Here is a 22,810-nt window from a genome sequence, read left to right as displayed (position 1 = left end):
TTCTTTCTTTAATAATCACTTCTGCAGAGGAAAAGGAATTGGCGTGTAGAGCACCCATCCTTTCTAGAAGAGAGGCCACAGCAGTGGAGAAGAGCAAATTTGAAGACAGTGGAAGCAGCTGCCTCTCTCTCTAAAGCATGGCTCAAGTGTGGAGAAGGATTTCAGGACACTTCTGAGACCCTGGTAGGAGAGCTATGAAATTGTTTTCATGATTGCAGAAGATCCCAGGTATCTAGCTATTGTAGCTAGTTTCTTTGGAATTCTCTTATTTTTCAAAGCACTACTTTTCTTTTTCATGCCTTGAGTTCCTTTAGTAGTTGGGTCAAGTTAGTATTTCCCTCCATAGTCTCTGTAGAGTCTTTCTATTTGTTTGAAAATGAAGAATGCACACCGAGAATGCTGACAGGTATGAAATTATTGAGCATACTACTATTTATAAGGATTATATTTATGGAATGTCAGTTCAGTTCCAGTTAATTTTTATATATCTTATAAGTTACAGAGGAATGCTTTTATAAACTAAAGATAATATGGTTATAGGTAGTAATGAGTGGTTAGTCATATATATGAGAAATCATTAACATTGACTATTATGTGAAATGTTTCAACAACTCTGCTTAGAGTCTAGAAAAATATGAAAATAATTTGTGTGTCTGTAAGGACTACATGTTTTAGGAATACTCAATTGGTGAATATTAAAAAGAAAAGCAGAAGAATACATCAAGGATGGTATAATTTATTACTGAATATTTTACAAAATAGTACTGGTGTTTAGCCTTTTTTCACATGAACCATGTTAAATTATTTTTATTATTTTGCCTACAGTCATTAGCAAGTGAAAAGACAGCTATCACTGGAAAGTCCCTGGAATTATTTCCAAGTCCAAAGAAAGGTAACAATATTGTGTTTATTTATTTATTTATTAAATTATTTTACCCCTTCTTAGAGACCATAACTTTGGAGTCCTTAGATTTATAGGCAAGCATTCTACTGCTGAACTAAAGTCCTAAACCCTAATATGCTCATTTATTGACAGATGAGGCTTAAGGCTATTTTTCTGTGATTTTTTTTTTTTATCTTTTTACGATGTTGCACTGTAGATGTAATTCTAAACAGTCTTATTAAATAAGAAACATAGAGCCAAATAAAGGGTTAAAAGACCAAGAGGTCAGAGCACTAGGGAATAGCCTTTACTTACCAGCCGCTGCCGTCCTTCCCCTGAGAGACCTACTTCCTGTGTGTCTGTATTTTTATTGACTTTTTGTTCTGCCTTCTCATTGGTTGTAAACCCAACCACATGACTTCTTCATCACTGCCTGTCTATACAGACCTCCAGGTCTCTATGGTTGGTACTTGGATTAAAGATGTGTGTGTCACCAAGCTGGCTATGTCCTTGAACACACAGACTCTGCCTGCCATGTGATTGGATTGCCAGACTTCTTCTAAATGGCTTGCTATTAGTTCTGACTCCTAGACAACTTTATTTATTAACATACAAATAAAATCACATTTCAGCACAAATAAAATATCACCATACCGCACAGTTTGGATAATTTGTATATTCAGGGTTGGCAATGTAAAAGGTACGTTTGAGAACTTGTTTTTCATCTCTGTCATCTCTGTTCTTCTTTGTCTTACTGGGGACTACTAACATTTTGGTGTCCTTACTAGGTTTACTTTAACAACAGAATCAACTGCCTTTCATGGGATTACCTAAGACCATTGAAAAAAAAATTTACATTATGATTAATAAATAGCAAAATTACAATTATGAAGTAGCAGTGAAAATAACTTTATGGTTGAGGTCACACAACATGAAGAACTGTATTAAAGGGTCACAGCATCAGGAAGGTTGAGAACCATTGATCTAATAGGATAGCTCAGGTTTAGAACTCAATAATGAATAATTGAGGAACCACATGGTCTGGTTTGAATTCTGATACCATAAAAATATTCACATGGAAAATAAATATATGACTTACACTGTAGGAACCACTGCGACAAACCGCAATTTTTTTGCTTGGTGCATTAGTTGTAGATACTTTCTAACTATAAATACAAGGAAACTGTGTTCATAAAAAAGGGACTGATGTTATCTCTTGCAGGAAGACATCCAGAGTCCAGCTATTTTGAGCTCTGTTATGTTGATATGGGGTTGGTTCTGTTGGGTGAAAGGTGATAGGTCAAATTCTTGAGGAAAATGTTGGCTTTCATCCAATGAACTTTGCTTTTTTGGGGGAGATAGACATTTTGTAGGACCTTGGCTAGAACCTGTCACATAGATTACCAGTTATCTCCACTAAAGATGGTGTGATGAAGGTAGGGATTTTTATATGTGCATATTGCTGCTAGTAAAATTGGAGTTGGTTGTAATGGAGAAGAGTGGTATATATAACAGGTTACTATCATCTTCCCATCTCTATGGAGATGTGTTAGAAGAGGTCTTTCAGTCTTCACTGATCTTGGGAAAACAAGCTAAATGCTCAAATCTCAGATTCTGCATCTGGGAAATAGGCCTAAGATTGAGGGTTTTCTTGGTCATTGTACTAAGTGAGCTAGGAAGATAGGTAAAATTCCTACTTCCAAGGTTCTCCGTTAATGCCGACAGTTGCTGTTGTGTCTGATGGCATAAAGAGCTGTGTGTGTGCTTGCCCAAAATTCTGTGTGCTGGAGTAACTATATGATCCAGAGACTAAACATTCTAAGCCATATTATCATTTCATTTCCCTTCACAGGTTTCTTTTCTTTCCCCCTCTTTTGAGATGTCTCATGTAACTCAGGCTGATGTTGAACTTGCTGTGTAACTGAGGCTGATCCTCTTGCCTCTACCTCCCGAATGCTGGGAAAGCAGGAACGCACCACTGTGCTCTACTAGAGAATGCTGAGGGTTTGAACTCAGGGTTTCATGCACTCTAGACAAACCCTCTAATGATTGAGCTATTTCCATAGCCTGTGTTTTTTTTTTCTATGCAAAACTGTCCCTTTAAAATTTATAAAACACTGTCATATACAATAAATTGGCAGAAGTCTTTTTGAAATATCTACTAGTAGTACAGAATTATATATTTCTTTCTACTAGTGCCAAATGCTCTTATATTTGTATCAATTTGTGTTTAATTTTTAAAATATGGTATATGGAAAAAGGTGTGCTTTTTAAAATAAATGTAGTTTATGTATTTTTCTGGAGTTGTATATTCAGTTTTGGGAGAAAACTAAATGTTAAATAAATTGCTACTTGCATTTAATTACAGGAGGCTCTTTTGAAATGATTTTCTCAGACCAGAACATATTTGACTCATAATGTTTTTTATTATATAGATGATACACAGTATATTTTGAAAGGCTCAAAGAGTTTGTACCAGTGTATTCTATTTATAATATGGCTTTAGGTAAGCCAAGATAGAGACATAAAAGGCTTAGGAAAGAGGTCAGTGGGAAAAGGTATGTAAAGCATTTCCTAGAACTGGTTCATTTTTAAAATAGCAGCTCCTAAAATGAGTTTAAAGTAGCATATTGGTAGGAATTCCAAGATAAAGTTTCAAACAACAACCACCACCACCACCACAGCCCCCACCCTCCAAAATAAGAATCAAGCAAATAACAAAACCCAGCCACATTTATTTAGAAGGTTGAGGAACAAAATTTTTTATGAGAGCTGGAAAATATAAGTAAGGAACATATTTCTGTAAACAATGTTTAGGGTCTGAGGCCTATGTCCATTACTGTTTCCTTATCTCTTTCTGTTTTAATTTGTCTCTTATAACTTATTTGAACCCCAGCTGTTGTCCTTGGCTTTAATTCAGAGAATCTGTGTGGGACTGCTCATAGAACATTGTGTAAGAAGATGTACCACAACATTGTTTTCATTGTCTTTAGAGTTTTTGTGATTGTGGTTTTGTCTAATTAATATGCATAAAATCTCATTTAGATAAATAACAACTGTCAGCTGATATTTGTCTTTTCTTCTGTAGCAGAAACAGCAGGTGAGAGTCCTAGTGAGGTGGCAGATATCACATGGAGTTCAAGTGGAAGTGATTTCTCAGACGAAGATAAGACCCTCCCTCAATTACAGAGAGATGGACGTGGCTATGTAGCAGACAGGTTTTGTAGCAGGATAATTTCATGTCCAGAAGATGGAGCCACTGAAGGTAAGTTCCTAGTTTTGTAAGAAGTCATTTCTGTTAAATATAAGGTTCAGTAGTAGTAGAAACTTATATTCGTTTTATATATTTATTATGAATTATGACTTTACTGAGTTATATCCTCTGTATATTTCCTTATATATTTCTCATAACAACTTTAAAAAATAGATATCATAGTGGCTTCTTATTTTGTTTTCACATTTTATATTTTGAGATAGAGTGGGTGTAGCCTGAGCTTGCCTTGAATCTGTGTTTGCTGTGGTGATACTTTGTGCTCTAACAAATAAAGCTTGCCTGGAGATCAGAGAATGGAGCTAAGCCACTACTTAACCATAGAAGCAGGACAGTGATGGCACATACCTTTAATACTAGCACTTGGGATCTCAGGCCTTTGATCCCAGCACTAGGGAGGAGGAAACAGGAAGTGATATGGCTTAGTGGAGAGAAGAATGTAAGGTGGGCGGAGACGGGAGTTTCGCCCCCTTTCAGGCTGAGGAGTCAGGGGAGGTAAGCAGTGGTTGTGGCTTGCTCCTTTGTCTCTCTGATCTTTCAGCATTTACCCCAGTTTCTGGCTCGGGATTTTATTATTAAGACCAATTAGAATTGGTGCCACATCTGGAGTCCAACTTTTGGGGCACAAATTCATGAAAAGCTGCTTTCCTGTGGCTTTGCAGTCACCAGCACAGGCCGGAGCTGCACAGGACTGGAGTAACTACCCTGCTGGCTAAGGTTTTCCCTTCTTTTCCTCAAGCCTCTGAGTGAGTTGGGATTTTTCTGTTGCAGCGTATCTGCAGCAAACTCTGTAGGCTTTTGGGCTCCCAAAACCGCAGGAATTAGCTGCTTTCATACACTCCTCCTGTGGAGAGGGCTGGCGCTTTGACTTCTTCTCCTCTGGTGGGTTGTGGCCTTTCCCTGGACCCCTCCTTGGGATGCTGCCACACTAGGTAACTGCCTTGAAAACTGCTAGGGCTTTGACTGTTCTATGTAGAGCAGTCAGCCCCATGCTTCACCGTCATCTGAATCTTTATCATTGGCAGATTTGGTGAGACAATTGCGAATTCTTAAAGGGAGAAATTAGTTAAAAGAGAGAATTTTTTCCCACATTAAAAATGCTGATGTAGAAAGGCAATCTCTGTATGATGACCACACCCTCTCTTTATGCCATACGGCAGCCTTGAATGCTTGGGACAGAATTGAAGAAATAGGAAAGAAAATTGAGTCATTTACTAAAGTCATACAGGGCCCGAAAGAAACCTTCACTGATTTCTTACAAAGATTGACTTCAGAAGCTAGACAGATAATAATTGAATCTCTGGCTTTTGAAAATGCTAATGCACAATGCAAAAGGGTAATTAGCCTATTAAAGGCAAGATCCACACCCTTGGAGGAATGGATCTGAGATACAATCAATATTGAATCGTATAACTATGATGATTCTTGGATAAGAGAGGTGATTTTCAGAGGTTTGAAGAAAAATCAAAATGTCAAATGTTTCAATTTTGTAAACAAGGTCACCTGAAAAGGGAGTGTAAACAGGGCTTTCCTAGAAACATTGTTTTATTCAGGAATAATGTGATCAGAAGACCCCTCCCTTCTGGAGTATGCAGAAGGTGTGGCAAAGGCTGACATTGGATTTAGGAATTTAGATCAACAAGGGACTGTCAGGTTAACCCTTTGACATTGGGAAATGCCTTGGGGGGCCTCTTGCAGGCCCCCTTGTCAAATTTGGTTCAATCATTTCCTATCATGGAGAAAACTCCTTCCCAGAGCAATTAAAGAACCTATTGTAAGAAACCATACTGCTCTGGATGACAGAACAGCTATAGAAGAGAGAACAAAAAATTCAGGAGAAACTATAGTAGGGTATAAAAGGATAGATTATTCAGTCTCCTTTTAAAAAGCAACTACTTGTTTAAAATACTTTACATTGATATGAACCTTTGTATGCTGATACAAACTTGAGATTATTTTTGTTAGAATATACTACTGTTGAACATACTGTGCATACATTTCTAGTCTTGTTCAATGTATTGTACCTATACATATTATTTAACAATGTAATGCAAAATTGCTAGTCCTTGAAAGTTATTATTACAAACTATTTAAGATAAAAAGAAATGTTAGTAGTTAGTCACCTATTACAATTAAACTTGTGGTTTCCAGTTTGCCTCTCAAGTACTGAGATTACAAACCTGTACCACTGTGTTGCTGTTGGATGTCTTTCTGTATGCGGTGTGGCTCCCATTGGATAATGAATAAAGCTGTTTTAGCCTATGGCAAGAAAGCTTACAGCCAGGCAGGACATCCAAGCCGAGATATAGGGAGAAGAAGGGTGAAGTGGGAGGAGACACCAGCCCGCTGCTGATGGAGCAATAAGATGGGTAACGCCACGGCCACGTGGCAACATATAGATTAATAGGAGTAGGTTAATTTAAGATGAAAGAGCTGGCTAGCAAGAAGCTGAAGCCATAGGCCATACACTTTGCACTTAATATAAGCCTCTGTGTAATTATTTTATAAGCGGCTGTGGGAACGTGGGTGGGAGAGATTCATCGTGACTGCGAGGCCTGAGGGGACACAGAGAAACTTCGCTCTACATTATGTGGCCTCTCCTTCCTGTGTTTCCTTTTTTCTTTCTTTCTCTTTTTTTTTCTGTTTCATTGTACTTAATATGTTAGGTTTGATTCGCTCAGATTTAGTTGCTCTTCTCTTTTTACTTTTTAATGCCAAGCCTTCTCCTAGTTCCTAAGCAATGCCACACCCATGCTTCTTCCTGGCTAATTTGTTATTAATGAATAAATACTACAACAATCAGTATGTAGTAGAAGTGTAACTTAGTAGTTTCAGTTCTGATGATACTTTATAGTGTTTTGTGTTTATATTAAAACAAAACTTCTCAAAATTAGCACTATTGCTTTCAAAATAAGCTTGTTGCTTTAACTCTGATAGTTCAGTTTAGTTATTCCAGCAAAGTTAGGTTTGCTCAGACATTTCTGGAAAGTGCTTAAAATCCATTGGCCACTTTGAGTGCCATTCTGGCAACTACCACTGACATTTTAGTAGTTATCTGATAGGGTAGTATTTTACATTGTGTGTAAGCTGATAATTCTTAAATTAGTAATTTAGTTTTGTTGACTGAAACTCACTGTGATAAGACTCTTGGCTAATCTTTTACATGATTTAGAACAGGATTTCAATATTAAAAATTGTGCTTTATATTAATTATATCTTAATAAAACTGCTGTTTAAAACGTGGCTGCCCTCTTCTACTGAAAACGATATTCAGTAGGTTTTAACATTCTATTTGTAAATGGACACATGCTCTGGGCTAATTATTTGAAATGAACTAACATTGCACTTAAGGGACTGAGAAGTAAGATAGTTATGAGTTCAAAGCCAGCTTGGCTTACATCTGGAGTTCCAAGATGCTTGGTTCCTTATTGATATCTTGTCCCAGGAAACAAAAAATTAGGGGTTGGGGAAATGACTACATCACTAAAATGTTGCTGCACAGGTGTGAGGACCTGATCTCGATCACTAGCCGCCATGTAAAAAAAAAAAAAGCTGGGTACAGTGTGCATCAGCACTGCTACAGAAGAGAAAGGAAGATCACTACTGCATACTAACCAGCCAGGCCATCAAATCATCCACTTAAGAAGAGATTCTGTCTCAACATATAAGGTTGGAAGTGATGTCAGAAGATACCTGACACTGACTTCTGGCCTCTACATACACGTACACAGAAGTGTATGTGCATCCTTACTAGCCGATAAATTAGAAACTAGAATACTTAAAAAATGAGATTATTTAACACCTTACTGACTTTTCTTATAAAGTTAATCCTCAGGTAGTAAAGAGTAAATGATCCTTTGGAGTATTTGAAGCCATGCTGGACTGTCTCCATTTTTCAGTTCTCTCTTCCTAGTCATCTATTTTTTTTAAACCTTTAATGAATGACAAATACTACAGTTATTGCGATTTTATTTTGTTTAAGACACAAAGCTGGGTGCTAAGTATGTTACTTCTTTTTATACATACTCTATCTCATGAGCTAAGAAATCTCTTCATTTTATTAGATGATTGGGACTTATAAAAGGTCACGTGAAGAGAGGCACATTTATAAGTGCTCTGGTTGATAATTCAGACCTAGGAATGCCTCTGTTTAATTGTATACTGGTTGCCAAACCTTTCTTCATTTCCTTTACAAATAACATCCCAGACATAGGATTAGAATGTCTTGATTACAGGGTCCAGAATTGGGTTTAAGAAGGAAGAACTCGAAGTTAAAATTGTCAAAAAAAATTTTTTTTTTCTTTTCTTAAAAATTCATCTTCTTGGGCTTGAGGAGGTAGTTCAGTTGGTAAACAAGATTTGAGTCCAACACCCAGAACCTGTGGTTTTAAAGTCATAAGCCCTGGTGTGGTGACACACTTTTAATCCCAGCACTTGGGAGGATCTGTGAGTCCAAGGCCACCTGGTCTACATAGCAGGTTCCAGATCAGCCAAGGCTGTACTGTGAAACCCTATAAACAAAGCAAAATAAAACAGAAACCAGGCATGGTGGTGCAGGAATCTCAACATTAGGGAGGCAGCTCGGTGGATCCCAGGGGCTCAGTGGCAGGAAGGTCTTGCTTTCTTAATAAATTACAGGTGAGTGAGAGACTCCATCTCAGAAAATATGTAGGGCAGTGCCTGAGGCACACCACCCAGGCTTGACTCTGGTCTGCACATGCACGTACTCATATGTACACATGTGCGCCCCCCCACCCCGCCCCCAAACATGAACATATACCCAGATAATTTCGTCTTTTAGAACTTTTACAAAGCCCCTTAGTTTATTAAAGACCCGGTCATCATTTGTAAAGTGAATGGGATTACTATGGTTAGTAACAGAATCCCCATTTTGTTTCTGGTGTATCACTTAATTTCACTCACCACATTGCAATGTTGTTTTTCTGTGGGTTCCTCAAAGTAAATACTGTTGTCTCTCTTCCATTTCTTTATCGTGACTGTTGACATCTGGATTGGTATGACAGACCCTTCTAAGACACTCATTCTGTGGAGTGAAAGCCAGGGTTTGTGATGGGTGTTCCTCAGGTGTGTGGTGCTGGTGGCAGGTCTGGTTTTGTGTGTGCTCTTCTCTGTCTCACCACGACTTCCTGCTGTGATAATGCAGCAGCTCAGAGAATTTGTTGTGCACTACCCTGCCTGGCTTCCTTGTGAGAAGTAAAGGCCTACTTTTTCACTGGTGATTTAACCTCTAATTTTTTTGTAATTAGTATAGTGGACTTTTACCATATCTTCTCAGACCTTACCAGACTAAAAAAGCTATTCATTTATTTATTTATCTATTTAATAAAATTAATTAAGTAATTAATTTAGTTTTTCAAGACAGGGTCTCTGTAACAGCCCTGGCTGTCCTGAAACTCACAGAGATCCACCTGCCTCTACCTCCTAAGTGCTGGGATTAAAAGTGTGTTCTACTATGCCCAGCTTTATAAAAAAGTTATTTTAAATTTTGCCCCATATCTTATTTGTTACTTTATTTTGTGTGTATATATGAGTGCCTGCATGTATGTAACTGCACCACATGAGTGCCTGGTGCCTGTGGAGGTCAGAAGAGGGTATCTCGAACTTGAGTTACAGAGTTGTAAGCTACTGTGTGGATGCTGGGAACAACCTGATTTCTCTGTAAGGGCAGCAAGTGCTTTTAATGGCTGAGCCATCTCTCCAGCCTCATCTGTATTTTAACTTTACTATTATTATTTTTTTTTCTTTAACACTTTAAGTTCCAGCCAGGTACTAAATCTGGCACATTTTTAATGAACTATTCCTTCGCTTTAGTGGAAGAAGAGAGTCTATGCCCTTCCATTAAGTGAGATGTAAATAGATCCATTATCTTAGCTCTTTGAGTATTTGTACTTTGAACTATAGGAAAGCTTTATGTTATGTATTGTGCCTCACAGTTCAGTCCATCTGTGATAACTACTTTCAGTTATTTAGGCATAGCAGATTAGATTTAGTACATTTGGTCATGTAATGCATGTGCATAATTTATCTGTCTTAAAAATTTGCTAAAGTTGTAATGAGATTATGAGGTAAAATGAATCTAAATTAGTTTAATTCCTTATTGATGAAAGATACTTCTGGAAAAAATTCTTTTTAGAGATACTTGAAGAAGTTATTTCTTTTAATTTCAAAAATTTATTTTTTTCAGGTTTATTTTTATTCTATTTATATGGATGTTTTGCCTTCATGCATGTTTGTGCACCACATGCATGCAGTACCCTTGGAAGCCAGAAGAGAGCATTGGATCCACTTGGAACAGGAATTACTGACTTTTTAAAAGCTGTGTGGGTTCTAGGAATTGAACCTGGGTTCTCTGCAAGAGTAGTCATTACTCCTAACTACTGAGCCATCTCTCTAGCCTTGAAAAAGTTATTTCTAACAATGGACTATATAAACAAACCATGGTTTGTTGATGCGCTAGACTACTGAATTATGTAGAAGAAGGAGATAGCTGTTATCTTAATTAAAGAAATGTCAAGATGTGTAAGAAAGGAGGAATAATATGTATCTTGTTTTCTTGAACGTGCTGGAGAACTTACAAGGATTAAAAAACAAATGAATAACAGTAGTTCACTTATATTTGAGGTGGGGGTGAGAATTGGGAGGCATAGTGACCAGAGGTGAGAGTAGGAGTACAGTGCTCACTTGGGTATTTATAAAAATCATCCAGTGCTATGCGTGCATCAACCATTGAGAGTAAGTTTTACAAAATAAATATTAAAGGGCTGTAAAATTAACAAAGTTAAAAATTGTATTTTTTTAGATGAATTACAGTTGATTGACTGGGAGGTCAACAGTGACATGGAAGGTCCTGGAGGGCCCAGTGAATGTGACGATGGTGAGGGGGCCGTGGACATCTCGGATTGTGCTTCTTGTGCAAGTGGTCATTCTTTGACAAACGATGACAGGCTTTGTGAGCCCCCTGAGGTGAGAATAATTGTGTGAACTCTTCTGTTCTCCTTATGACATTGGGTGAGTGAAGCGTTTCTCTCACTTAATCTTAACCCACCTTCTCGGGGCAGCCACTTCTTCAACTCCCCACCTTCTCAGGGCAGCCACTTTAACTCTGGCTAGAGGATTTTGTTCTTCATGCTCATCTCTAAAGTGACAGGATCTCCTGGACTGAGCTCACATCCATCCATCTGTTCCTTGTGCTGCCCTTGTAGTCTCCCAGTACAGATATAGTGAGGTTTGTGACTAGTATTCAACATTTTCACATCAATAATATTGATGACCAAGGGTACTATTATTTCTTTCATAGCTTTTTTTGTTTTCCTTTGGCATACTATTATTTTTTCACTTAACCTAATTTAATGCTAATAATTAATTTGTCACTGTTGTTTGTTTCTGTTGTTAAGCTGTTTGGACACAGTAGGGATTTTATCCCTTCTATTTTCTTAGAACTCAACCTCCTAGCCACTCCAGTTTGAATATAACATTCTCACTAGTTGTGGGTGTTGTCACCTTGGGGTCTCCCCTCACCATCTGTGCTAGTTACTGTTTTGTAGTTGTGACAGACCGCAGGTAAAAACTTCAGGGAGAGCTGGGCAGTGGCGGCGCATGCCTTTAATCCCAGCACTCGGGAGGCAGAGCCAGGCGGATCTCTGTGAGCTCAAGGCCAGCCTGGACTACAGAGTGAGATCCAGGACAGGCACCAAAACGACACAGAGAAACCCTGTCTCGAAAAACCAAACCAAACCAAACCAAAACAAAACAAAAACCAAAAAAACAACTTCAAGGAGAAAGTGTTTATTTGGATTCTCTGTCTCAGAGCTTGCATGGTCTCATGATTGGCCGAAGTATCTGGTGGGTGTCACATAGCAACAGAGAAAGAGCAGAAAGGGCTAGCTGCCTGATGTAATCTTAGGAACCATGGCCCTAGTCATCTGCTTCCTTCAGCTAGACTTAACACGACATATTTTAGAATCCCACAGAATAATGTTTGCAGAGGGGACATGTGTGCACCACAAGAGCCTGTAGAGGGCTTTCCTACCCAGATGCTATCCCTAGCATTCCAGAGATTGATTTATGAACCTTAATCCTGTATGGAGCTCTATGCCCTCCTGTACATAAGTATTTTCTCAGTTTTCATCCTCATTTTGGTCAGATGTATTTTTCAATAGTCTCAGAGAAGAACTTGATAGACGATAATTGCTTGAGATTGGGTATGTCTGAAAATGTAATCAGCAGTGTGGTAACTTACACCTGTAATCCCAGCATGAAGGGGGCTGATGGTAGAGGATTATGAGTTTGACACCAGTTTGGGTTAGTTTGAGATGGGGAGAGGAGAAGGAGAAAGAGGGACAAGGGGTGGGGAAGGGGATGATTTTATAATGCATTTATAGTACATGCGACTGAAAACTTGTATAGACTCTTAGGCTAGAAATGGTTTTCTCTTAAAGCTTTGAAAACATGCCTTTGTTTTCCGGGTTTTCCAGTTATTGTCAACAAGCCTGCAGTAGTCTCATTCTTGATCTTTTGAGATTTCTTTATTGCTGGTTTTAAGCATTTGATTGTGGTTTGCCTTGGTATGATTTGTTGGGCATTTGTCAAGATGCTGGTGAATGCAATGAATGTGTTTTGGGAGTCCTCATGGCCAGTTAGTTCAGCATTGTTTTCTTTTGTATTTTGGTGGTACAGGAAAACATATATGCTGGTAACTTATATATGCCAGACTAGTGCTATGCCACTGAGGGAAGTGATCCTTAGCATGCTTTTACAATGGCTGCTTTAACAGTATGAAGTGATAGTTCATTGAGTTTTTTATTAAAAAAACATTTATTTAATTATTTGTGTGTGTATGTATATGTGTACACATGCCTGTGGGTGCTCATGGAGGCCAGAAGAGGTCATCAGGTCTCCTGGAGTTGGAGTTATAGGAAATAGTGAGCCACCCAACATGGGAGCTGGAAACCAAACTCTGGTCCTGTGAAAGAGCAGTGAGTGAATACTCTTAATCATGGCATCATTTTTCCAGCTCCTCATTGGGATTTTAATTTGCATTTCTTGGAAGTCTACTAAAGATTTGTACTTTTGGTCATTTATGTGTCTTGTTACAATATTAAGGTTTCTAAATAAAATAAAATAAAATAAAAAACTCAAAAGACAAAAAACTACCCCCAAATAGAACTACCCTATATATAACCCAGCGAATATACATCTGGGTATGTATGCAAAGAAATTGAATCAGTATGATGAAGATTTTTCTGTACTCCTGTTGTCCTTGTTTGCTTTGCTTTCTGTTGCTGTGAAAAAAACTGACCAAAGGCAACTTGGGAGAGGAAGAGGAGTCAAGGCAAGAATTCAAGGAAGGAGCCTGAAGCAGAAACCACTGAGAAATGCTACTTAATGGGTTGTTTCCCTGGCTTGCTTGACTACCTTTCTTATACAGTCCTCATCCACGTGCTTAGGAATGGCACCCCCTAGAGTGGGCTTGACCTCCTTCTCAGCAATTAAGAAAATGCCCCACAGACATGCCCAGAATGCACAGTCTGATGAATCCAGTTCTTAAATTGAGATTTTTTTCTCTTCCCAGTTATGTCTAGTTTTGTGTCAAGTTGTCAACAACCATGACACCCCTGTTATTGCAGAATATTCATCACAGCAAGATATTGAAGCAACCTAGGTATTCAGACATGAATGAATGGGCAGATAAAATGTTATATATGTAATCAATACTATTCATCCCTTAAAAAGAAAGGAATTCTGACATTTGTAGCAACATTGGTGAGCTTAGATGACATCTGTTAACTGAGATAAATCAGACACATATGAAGGCAAAACAGGTTTAGTATTCTTTATTTGAGGTTGAGATAACAATCTATTTTAGATTTCAGACCATTTGCATACATATAATGAGTTATTTTAGATATGGGAACAAAGTCTAAACATGAGTTCAGTGGTGCTTGGTATACAACCATGTACATAAGGACTGAAGGAAATTTATACAATGCTTTTAGTGTGCCTGGCTTTTGACTATAATTCAACATATGAGATCAAGTATGCAATTTTCCACTTGGGGTGTCCTGTCAGTTACTCAGTAAATTTCCGATTTTGGAATTTGTATATTTGAATTATGGATGCTTAACCTGTATTACTATGGGGCAACTTTGGAAAGATTGATATTAGATATGTTTGGTTTTTGAGACAAGGTCACACTATGTTGCTCTGGTTGGCCTGGAGCTTACTATGAAGACCAGTTGGCCTCAGACTCACAGAGGTCCATCTGCTTCTGCCTCTCATGTGCTGGGATTAAAAGTATATTCCTCTAAACTTGGGTTGATGTTAATTCTCAGAACATTTCTTAGACTACATTATGGAAGCTGTTGTTCAAATCTTAGATGGCCTTTTAATAAAAAACCCAGAGCCAGATATTAGGGTGAAAGCTGAAAGATCAGAGAAGCAGGACAGCCAGTCATTAGTTCTTACCTCTACGAAATCCTCAGCCTAAAGAGAGTGAGTTCCTGTTTCCTCACGCCTTATACACCTTTCTCTACACTGCCATATTACTTCCTGGGATTAAAGGGATGTGTGCTTCTCAAGCAAAGGCATGAGATCTCAAGTGCTGGGATTAAAGGTATGTGCCATCACTGCCTGACCTCTATGTCTAATCTGGTGACTGGCTCTGTCCTCTGATCCTCAGGCAAGTTTATTAGGGAACATGATATATTATCATAGAAGCCATAAGTCTTGGGCTTTTCTTTGATATAACATTTCATACTTCCATGTATTTATATAGAATTTTATTTTTTAACAGCTGGACAATATTCCATAGTATATCTGTATCACATTTTCCTTATCTATTTGCCAATGGAAGGACATAGGTTGTTTCCATTTTCTGGCTGTTATGAATACAGTATCAGTGAACATGCTGAGCAAGTATCTGTGGATACTTGTAGGATGCTGAATCCTGACACCTGACAGAGCGTGTATATCTGGTTCATATGGTAGAAATATTTTTAGTTTCTTTGAGGATTCTCCACACTGATTTCCAGGGTGGCTAGACCAGTTTGTAATCCCAGCAACAGTGAGTGAGGGCGCCCCTTTTCCCACATCCCTTCTACCACTTTAACTTAGTTGTTGAAATTTTCCATTCTGACTGGGGTAAGATGAAATCTCAAAGTTGTTTTGACTCCCACACAGTTGGGGCTCCCTCCCAGGGTCTGGATTAGGCACAAGTCACACCCAAACACAGAGAGATCCTTTATTAAACAGGGAAGAAAAGTTGAAGTGGCTTCTTTCTGACTCAGGCAGAAAACAGCAGCAAATGAGAGGGGAGGGTCTGTGTTAGAATGGGCTAGGATGTGGTGGTAATGGAGATGGGGATGAGGGAGAAGGAGACAGGAACCAGGGAAAGGAGGAAGGGGCATATCACCCAGAGGGACAAGCGACCGCCTCTGGATAGAGAGGAGACAGACCTGGCATATAGGAAAATGGTGATTTATAAAGATAAAATGGGAAACCCCATGTTAGGATGAGGTGTTCAATTTTAACTGGGCATGCTAATAAAGTGAACCAAAGGGAGACTTTTTATTGCTGGACTTTGGTAGCCTCAGGAGAAGAAAGAGGCTAAATAAGGGACTAGACCTTGGTAGCCAGCTTTAGGAATGTAATCAAATGGTTTTTAGCAAGGCAGAAGGAATGGGTAAAAGGGCAAGGCTTGCCAGAGCCGTCTGCATCGAGAGGGCTAGTGTCCCTTCAACTTCTTAGCTATTTTTCTTTTTTTAGAGACTCTCTGTTCAGATCCCTAGCCCATTTTTAAAATGGGACATTTGCTTTTTTGACTCTTTGTTTTTCGAGTTCTTTGTATATTCTGGGCATTAATCCTCTTCCAGGGTATACCCAGCAAAGATTCTCTCCATTCTGTGGGCTTCTTGTGCCCCCAGTTGATTGTTTCTTTAGCAGTGCAGAATCTGTTTTGACAAGTCTCACTTGTCAATTATTGGCCAGAAAGTCTTTTCCTGCACCTTGATCACGTAGGCTACCCATGCCCCCATGTTTTCTTCTAACAGTTTCAGGTTCAGGCGTCACATTTAGATTTTGATGCATTTGGAGTTAGTTTTGTGCAAGGTGGTTTTGATAGCTACAGGTCTATTTTCATTCTTTTGCATGTGGACAGCCAGTTTTCCCAGAACCATTTGCTCAAGGTGCTTTTTTCCCTTGAGCTCATGTTTTTGGCATCTTTGTAAAATACTAAATGGCTGAAGTTATGTGTACTATTGTTTTGGTCTTTGATTTTGTTCTGTTGGTCTATAGTCTTTGTTTTTTATATTTAAAGGTATTTTTGAATTTTTGAAAGGTGTATTGATTGCAGTTATTGTATTGTTGATTTTTTTGGTGTTGTTGTTTGTATTCTCAGTGGTACTTTATGTTTGTAACAAATTACACCTTCTTATTTCTTTCTACTGTCCCCTGGGTTATGCTCATTCCTCTTTTCAGCCTAATAAATTGCTTCTTGTATTTTCTTTAGATGTATTACATTCATTTATGCTGTTGAATATTTGTTTAATGATGCAAAGATGTGTTGCATTCTTTTATGTTGCATTCAACTCTGTAAAGCTGTGTTATTTTGCCTGTCTAAAACACCTGATTGGGCTAATAAAGAATGTCCAATAGTTAGGCAGGAGAAAGCGTAGGCAAGGCTGGCAGGCAGAGAAAATAAATAGGAGGAGAAATCTAGGCTTGGGAGAAGAGAAAAGAGGGAAGATTGAGGAAAGGAGGAGAGGAGGATGCCAGGGGCTAGCGGCCCAGCCACAGAGCCAGCCATGGAGTAAGAAGGAAGGAGAGATATATATAAGAAAAGGTTAAAAAATCCAGAGACAAAATGTAGTTAAAGAGAAATGGGATCATTTAAGTTAGAAAAATTGGCTAGAAACAAGCCAAGCTAAGGCCAGCCATTTGTAAGTAAAAATAAGTCTCCATATATTTGTTTGGAAGCTGAGTGGTGGGTTCCCAAAGAGTAAAAATAACCAACTACAGTTATATCATGGATAATTTATCTTTGTGTTTCAACTATGGAAGTTAGTTTTGCTGGGTACAGTAGTCTACGTTGGTATTCTAAAGTCTACTGGCTTTTAGAGTTTCCACTGAGAAACCAACTGCCATTGTGACTGGTTTCCTTGTATATGTGGCTTGTGTTTCTTCTCTTGAAGCCTTCAATACTCTTTCTTTGTTCTGTGTTTTACTGTTTTAACTATGATATGCTGTGGGGATTTTCTTTTCTGGTCTTATTTTTTTTGGTGTATCTGTGTGGTTGTGTCTTTCCTTAGTTTGGGGAAGTTTTCTTCCCTGATCTTGGGATTCTTCTCCCTCATTTACTCTTGTAAAAAAAAGGTTTTTTTTTTTTTTTTTCATGCTGTCTAACATCCTTTCCTGTCTTTATTAAATTATTTGTATTCTTTGCTTATTACATCTAGAGCATCTCCTTTATATTTAAGTTGATAATCTGTCTTTTGTTTGATGATTCTACTTATTAAGTTTTTCTTTTAAGTTTTCCAACTAGGTTTTGAGTTTTTCAATTCCATTTTTATTTCAGCTTGAGTTCTTCTATATCTTTCTTGAATTCCACTTTCAAATCCTGAATGTTGCTATGTGACCCTCTATCCCAGGGTCTGATTTGGACACACCTTCTAGTGTGTCTAATCATGCACAGCTTCTCTCCACATTTGCTCACTGAAGTTCCTAAGTGAAAAAGGAAAGATTACAAACAAGAAAACAATCAGGAAACAGTTCCCCTAAGTATTTTTGGTGTTTCTGGACTCTGGCCAGGACAGAACTACAGATAAAAGTAGGGACATTCTGGCTTCTATCCAAGAACAAACTGGTTGTCCAGAACAGGAAGCAGAGTTGCTCAGTTTTGGAGTCATGTGCCAAAACTGCCTGACTGATTTTTTTCTCCTCTCCTCATCCTTAGTTTAGGGTGAGGTTAGTCCCTAGAAGTAATACACAAAATATTTTTTGTCTTCAGTTTGTTGGCATTTCAAAGTATTTTCTATGTTATCCTGGGATTTTTTCTTTGACCCATTGGCTAGTCTTGATTATATTGTTTATATGTTTTAAAATTCCCCAGTTTTTGCCTGTGTTTTACATGGATTTTTATTCTAATCTTGTAGAATAGCACACTTAGATTTCACTCTTTTGTATTCAGTTTTATAGCCTAATATATGATTTGTCTGGAAGAATGTTCCATATGCATTTGAAAAGAACTTGTATTCTGTTTTGGGGCAGACCATTTTTCAAGGTATCTCTTTGGTCTCATTGATGTTTTTCGAGGAGTTGGGAATATAATGTTGTTAGCTAGCATGGCTAAGGTCCTAAATTCACTGTACCATAAATAAGTAGACATGTATGTAAACAATTAGAACAATTGCTTAGAACAGTTCAGTTCTTAGTTTTCATCATCATTTGCCCAGTTTTCTAATCTATCATTAAAAGCAAACTGATGGCTCCAGCTATTGTTATGCTGTCTATTGGCCTTTTTTATTTGTCAATTTTGTTTACTATGTTTTCAGTCATTGTTATTACATTTCCCTCTAGTATAAAAGTGTTTGGCCTCATTTGGTGGTGCATACCTTTAATCTCACTAATTGGGAGGCAGAGGCAGGTGGATCTCTTCTTAGTTCAAAGCCAGCCTGTTCTATATAGTGAGTTCCAGGCCATCCAGAGCTACATAGTGAGATCCTGTCTCAAAAAATAATAATTAAAAAAAAGGTCTGATTTAATTTATTTGTCTTTTATCTTATTGATGAGTGTTATTCATGCATATTACTTTGATTTCATTTCAACATGTTTCAGAACCCCCCCCCCCCCCCCCCCCACACACACACACTATTTGGTCATTCCTGATTTATTGTTTAGTATATTTTTCTTTGTAAGTCAATTTTGTTTTTGCTTATTTCCATTTTTCTTTTTTCAATTAGATGTTTTAAATATTTTTCTCTTTTATTAGTTCTTTGAAAAATTAATAGTGTATTTTAATCATATTCATCTCCCCCAACTACACTCAGATCCACTCCCACTTTGTGTGGCCCATATACTTCTTGATGTGTGGCCTTCCACTGGATCATGAGCAACCCACAAGGGACCACACCCTTAAAGAAAACTGACTCTTCCTTTTTTACCAGCTGTCAGTTGCCAGTCGCTCCTTATCTAGTAGTGAGACTTCATGTCCGCCTTCCCTATCCATGCTGGTATTTTGTCTGGTTTGAGCGTGTGCAGGTCTGGAGCATGCTGTGTCTGGAGCATGCTATGTACGATTGCTCTGTTGTTTCCAGAAAACACTGCTGCCTCTGGCTTTTACAGTCTTTCTGCTTCCTCACCAGCAATAATTCCAGAGCCTCAAGAGGAGGGGGTGTGATATTGATTCTCTATACCTTACCCAGTTGTGGATCTCTGGGTTCATCACCATCTACTGCAAAAAAATAAAAAAAATAAAAATAAAAATAAAGCTTCTCTGATGAGGCTTGAGAGATGCAATAATCTGTGGATAAAACATTGAGGCACTGGGAGTCTTAAATACCATGCCCATTTATCAGAGTAATAGTCGATTCTCCTCTAGGGCTTATGGTCTCTCTAGCCATAGATTCTTACCTCAGTACTAGTGTCAGATATGGGCTTCAACTTGTGGGGTGGGCCTTAAGTCCAAAAGGAGAGTGCTTGGTTACTCCCATGACATTCGTTCCTACCAGTGGGCTGTCTTGCCTGGTAGGTTGTTGTAGCTTGCAAGGTTCACGGCTGGTTAAGATTGGTGATTGCTTTTCTCCTCTGGTAGCATACATAGCACCTTCCAGCACTAGGAAAGATATCTAGTAGCCATGAAGCTTCCCAGTAGTTAGTACCAGCTTGATTTCTCCATGTTCAGTGACTCAATGTATCTTAAGGATTAGGGTACCATCAAGTTCTGGAGGATAACCAGGAACCTTGGCAGTAGCCTGTAATGCTTAAGGGGTCTGTGAGACCTAACTGCCTAACAGCTCCAAAAGAGGTAACTAATTTGTGGTGGTTTGAGTGAGAATGGCCCCCATAGGCTCATGTATTTGAATATTTGGTCCCTAGTTGGAGGAACTATTTGGGAAAGATTAGGGGGTGTGGTCTCACTGGAGAAGGTGTGCCATTTCCCAGTTAGGTCTCTGCCTCCTTCTTGTGGGTTAGATGTAAGCTCTCAGATAGTGCTCCAACCTCATGCCTCCCCAGCTGCTGTCATACTCCCCACCATAATGGTCATGGACTTTCCCCTTGAAACTGTAAGTTGTGTTGGTTATGGCGCCTCTTCATAGCAATAGAAAAATAATCAAAACACCATTCCTGGCACTGGACTTTTTAATCCATTAGTCTGTGGTGTCTTGTGGGGCATTGCTGCCCATTATTTGGTAGCTCCATCTATTCTTTTTATTTATATGTATTTCAACAAGCTTCTACACTAGTCATCCTTTCCCAACTACTTTTTTAGGCGTTGGTTGGTCTTGTTTTTCCAAGGCCTTCAGGTATATCATTAACATTGATTCGAGCCTGGTGTGGTGATGCACACACCTGTAATCCCAGCACTCAGGAGGCAGAGGGAGGCAGATCTTTATACTTTCAAGGTCAGCCTCGTCTACAGAGTAAATTCTAGGACAGCAAGAACTGTTGCACAGAGAATCCCTATCTGAAACAACAACAAGAAAAATAAAAAAAAAAACAAAAACAAAAAGAAAAGAAAAAAGAAAAAGGATATTGATTCCAGATCTCTCAAGTTTTTGATGTGTGCACTTAGTGCTATAAACTTTCCTTTTAGGAGGAGTATCTTTATTGGGTCTTATTTTTGGTAGCATTTGTTTTCATTTTCATTCAATTCTAGGATTTTTTTTACTTCCTTTCTGAATTCCTTAACCCAGTTACCTAGTAGTTTAGTGGGTTTTTTTTTTTGTTGTTGTTGTTTGTTTTTTACATTTCTGTGAGTTTGTATCCCCCACCCCTTGGGAGTGTTTAGGGGGCCTTCCTTGATTTTTTTTTTAATGTTGTAGTTTCATTTTCTTCCAGTTCTTAAAATTTGTCAAAATACCTTTTTATTTCTTCCTTGACCCACTCATTATTCAATAATGTATTGTTTAGTTTCCATGAGTCTGTAATGTTTGTAGCTTCTATTGCTGTTGACAACAAACAGTCTTATTTCTTGTGGTGAGATTGAATGCAGGGTGTTATTTAACGTTTTGTATATTTGTTGATCTTGCTTGTCCCTTAATATTTGGTCGGTTTTGGAGAAAGTTCTATGGAGTGTTGAAAAGAAGGTGTATTGCTATTAGAATAGATATGCCTAGTTTTTTCTTAGTTCCATTTACTTAGAATACCTTTTCCCATCCTTTTAATCATTGATGGTGAGGTGTTTTTTGGAGTCAGGAAAAAGATGGGTCCTGTTTTATTTATTTATTTATTTATTTATTTATTTATTTATTTATTTATTTATTTATTTATTTTTATTTATTCTTCTCTCGTATAATACATCCTGACTGCAACCTCCTCTCCCTGCACTCCTCCCAGTTCCCCCCTCCTCACCCCCATCCCAGCACCATCCCTGGATAAGGCAACCTAATAGGAAGAAAAGGGTCCCACAACAGGCAAAAGAGTCAGAGACACCCCCTCTCCCACTGTTAGGAGGGCCACAAACACCCCAAGGTAAACAACCCCAATATGTATTCCGAGGGCCTTGTGCAAACCCATGCAGGCTCTGTGGTTGCCGCCTCAGTCTCTGTGAGCCCCTGTGAACCCTGATTAGTTTATTCTGTGGGCCATGTTTTTATGGTGAACTAGAACCCACTGGCTCCTACAATCCTTCTTCCTGCTCTTCTGCTGGGGGTGGGAGTAAGGGGTAGGGGGTGTTTCCCCAAGCTCTACCTAATGTTTGGCTGTGGGTTTCTGCATTTGCTCCCATCAGCTGCAGGAGGAAGTCTTTCTGATGACAACTGGATTAGGCACTGATCCATGAGTAGAGCATAATATCATTAGGGATCATTTAATTGATTTTTTTTTCTCAGTTGTGTTTGTTTCTTCCAGATCCTGGCCAGATCTAGGCAGTGTAGGGCATTAAGCTCCCTTTCGTGGCTTGGGCCTCAAGTTAGACCAGTCATTGGTTGGCCACTCCCATAAGCTCTGAGCCACCATTGCCCCAGGGCATCTTGCAGGCAGGACAGGTTTTGGGTTGTAGGTTTTGTGGCTGGGTTGCTGTCCAGTGCTACCACCAGGCGCCTAGCCTGGTTAAAGAAGATGTTTGGTTCAGGCTCCATGTCTTCTGTTACTCTCTAGGGTCACCCTCATAGGCTCCAGAAAGTTTCCACTGTACTAGGCTTCCATATCACCCCTAAATGCTCACCTATCAAGTTGTCTCTGCTACTACTCTCTCCCTCAGTCCCCACCCCACCTGATTCTTCCTGTTCCCATTTCCACCTCCCAAGTCCATCCACAAAATCTGCCCTATCTCCCTTTCCCAGGGAAATCCATGCATCCCCTCAGACCTCTCCTCTTTATCTAACTTCTCTGAGTCTGTGGATTGTGTGCGATTATCCTTTACTTAACAGTACATATCCACTTATAAGTGAGTACATATCATGTTTGATTTTCTGGGTCTG

The 22,810-nt window shown here is 38.7% G+C and overlaps 1 protein-coding gene across 10 annotated transcripts in view; it reads left to right on the top strand.

Annotated features, from left to right (window-relative positions):
• Spidr (scaffold protein involved in DNA repair) overlaps positions 1-22,810 on the top strand; it is a 277,612-nt gene that overhangs the window by 28,748 nt on the left and 226,054 nt on the right. For 5 of the 10 annotated variants that reach the window (XR_013043623.1, XR_013043622.1, XM_015990343.3 and 2 more), the window contains 4 exons: positions 28-183; positions 826-892; positions 3,972-4,148; positions 10,975-11,138. Coding sequence is in view for 8 of the 10 variants with exons in the window: in XM_015990343.3 (XP_015845829.1) it covers positions 28-183; positions 826-892; positions 3,972-4,148; positions 10,975-11,138 (564 nt within the window). In the remaining 2 variants the exon portion in view is untranslated. Of the gene's footprint in view, positions 1-27; positions 229-825; positions 893-3,971; positions 4,149-10,974; positions 11,139-22,810 lie in introns of those variants that run through there. The other 5 variants (XM_006997187.4, XM_076548363.1, XM_076548368.1 and 2 more) reach the window with 4 other exon arrangements.

Source organism: Peromyscus maniculatus, chromosome 12, assembly GCF_049852395.1.
Source record: "Peromyscus maniculatus bairdii isolate BWxNUB_F1_BW_parent chromosome 12, HU_Pman_BW_mat_3.1, whole genome shotgun sequence".
In the NCBI taxonomy this organism is placed as follows: Eukaryota; Metazoa; Chordata; class Mammalia; order Rodentia; family Cricetidae; genus Peromyscus; species Peromyscus maniculatus.
This window is presented reverse-complemented; position numbering and strand designations above follow the sequence as displayed.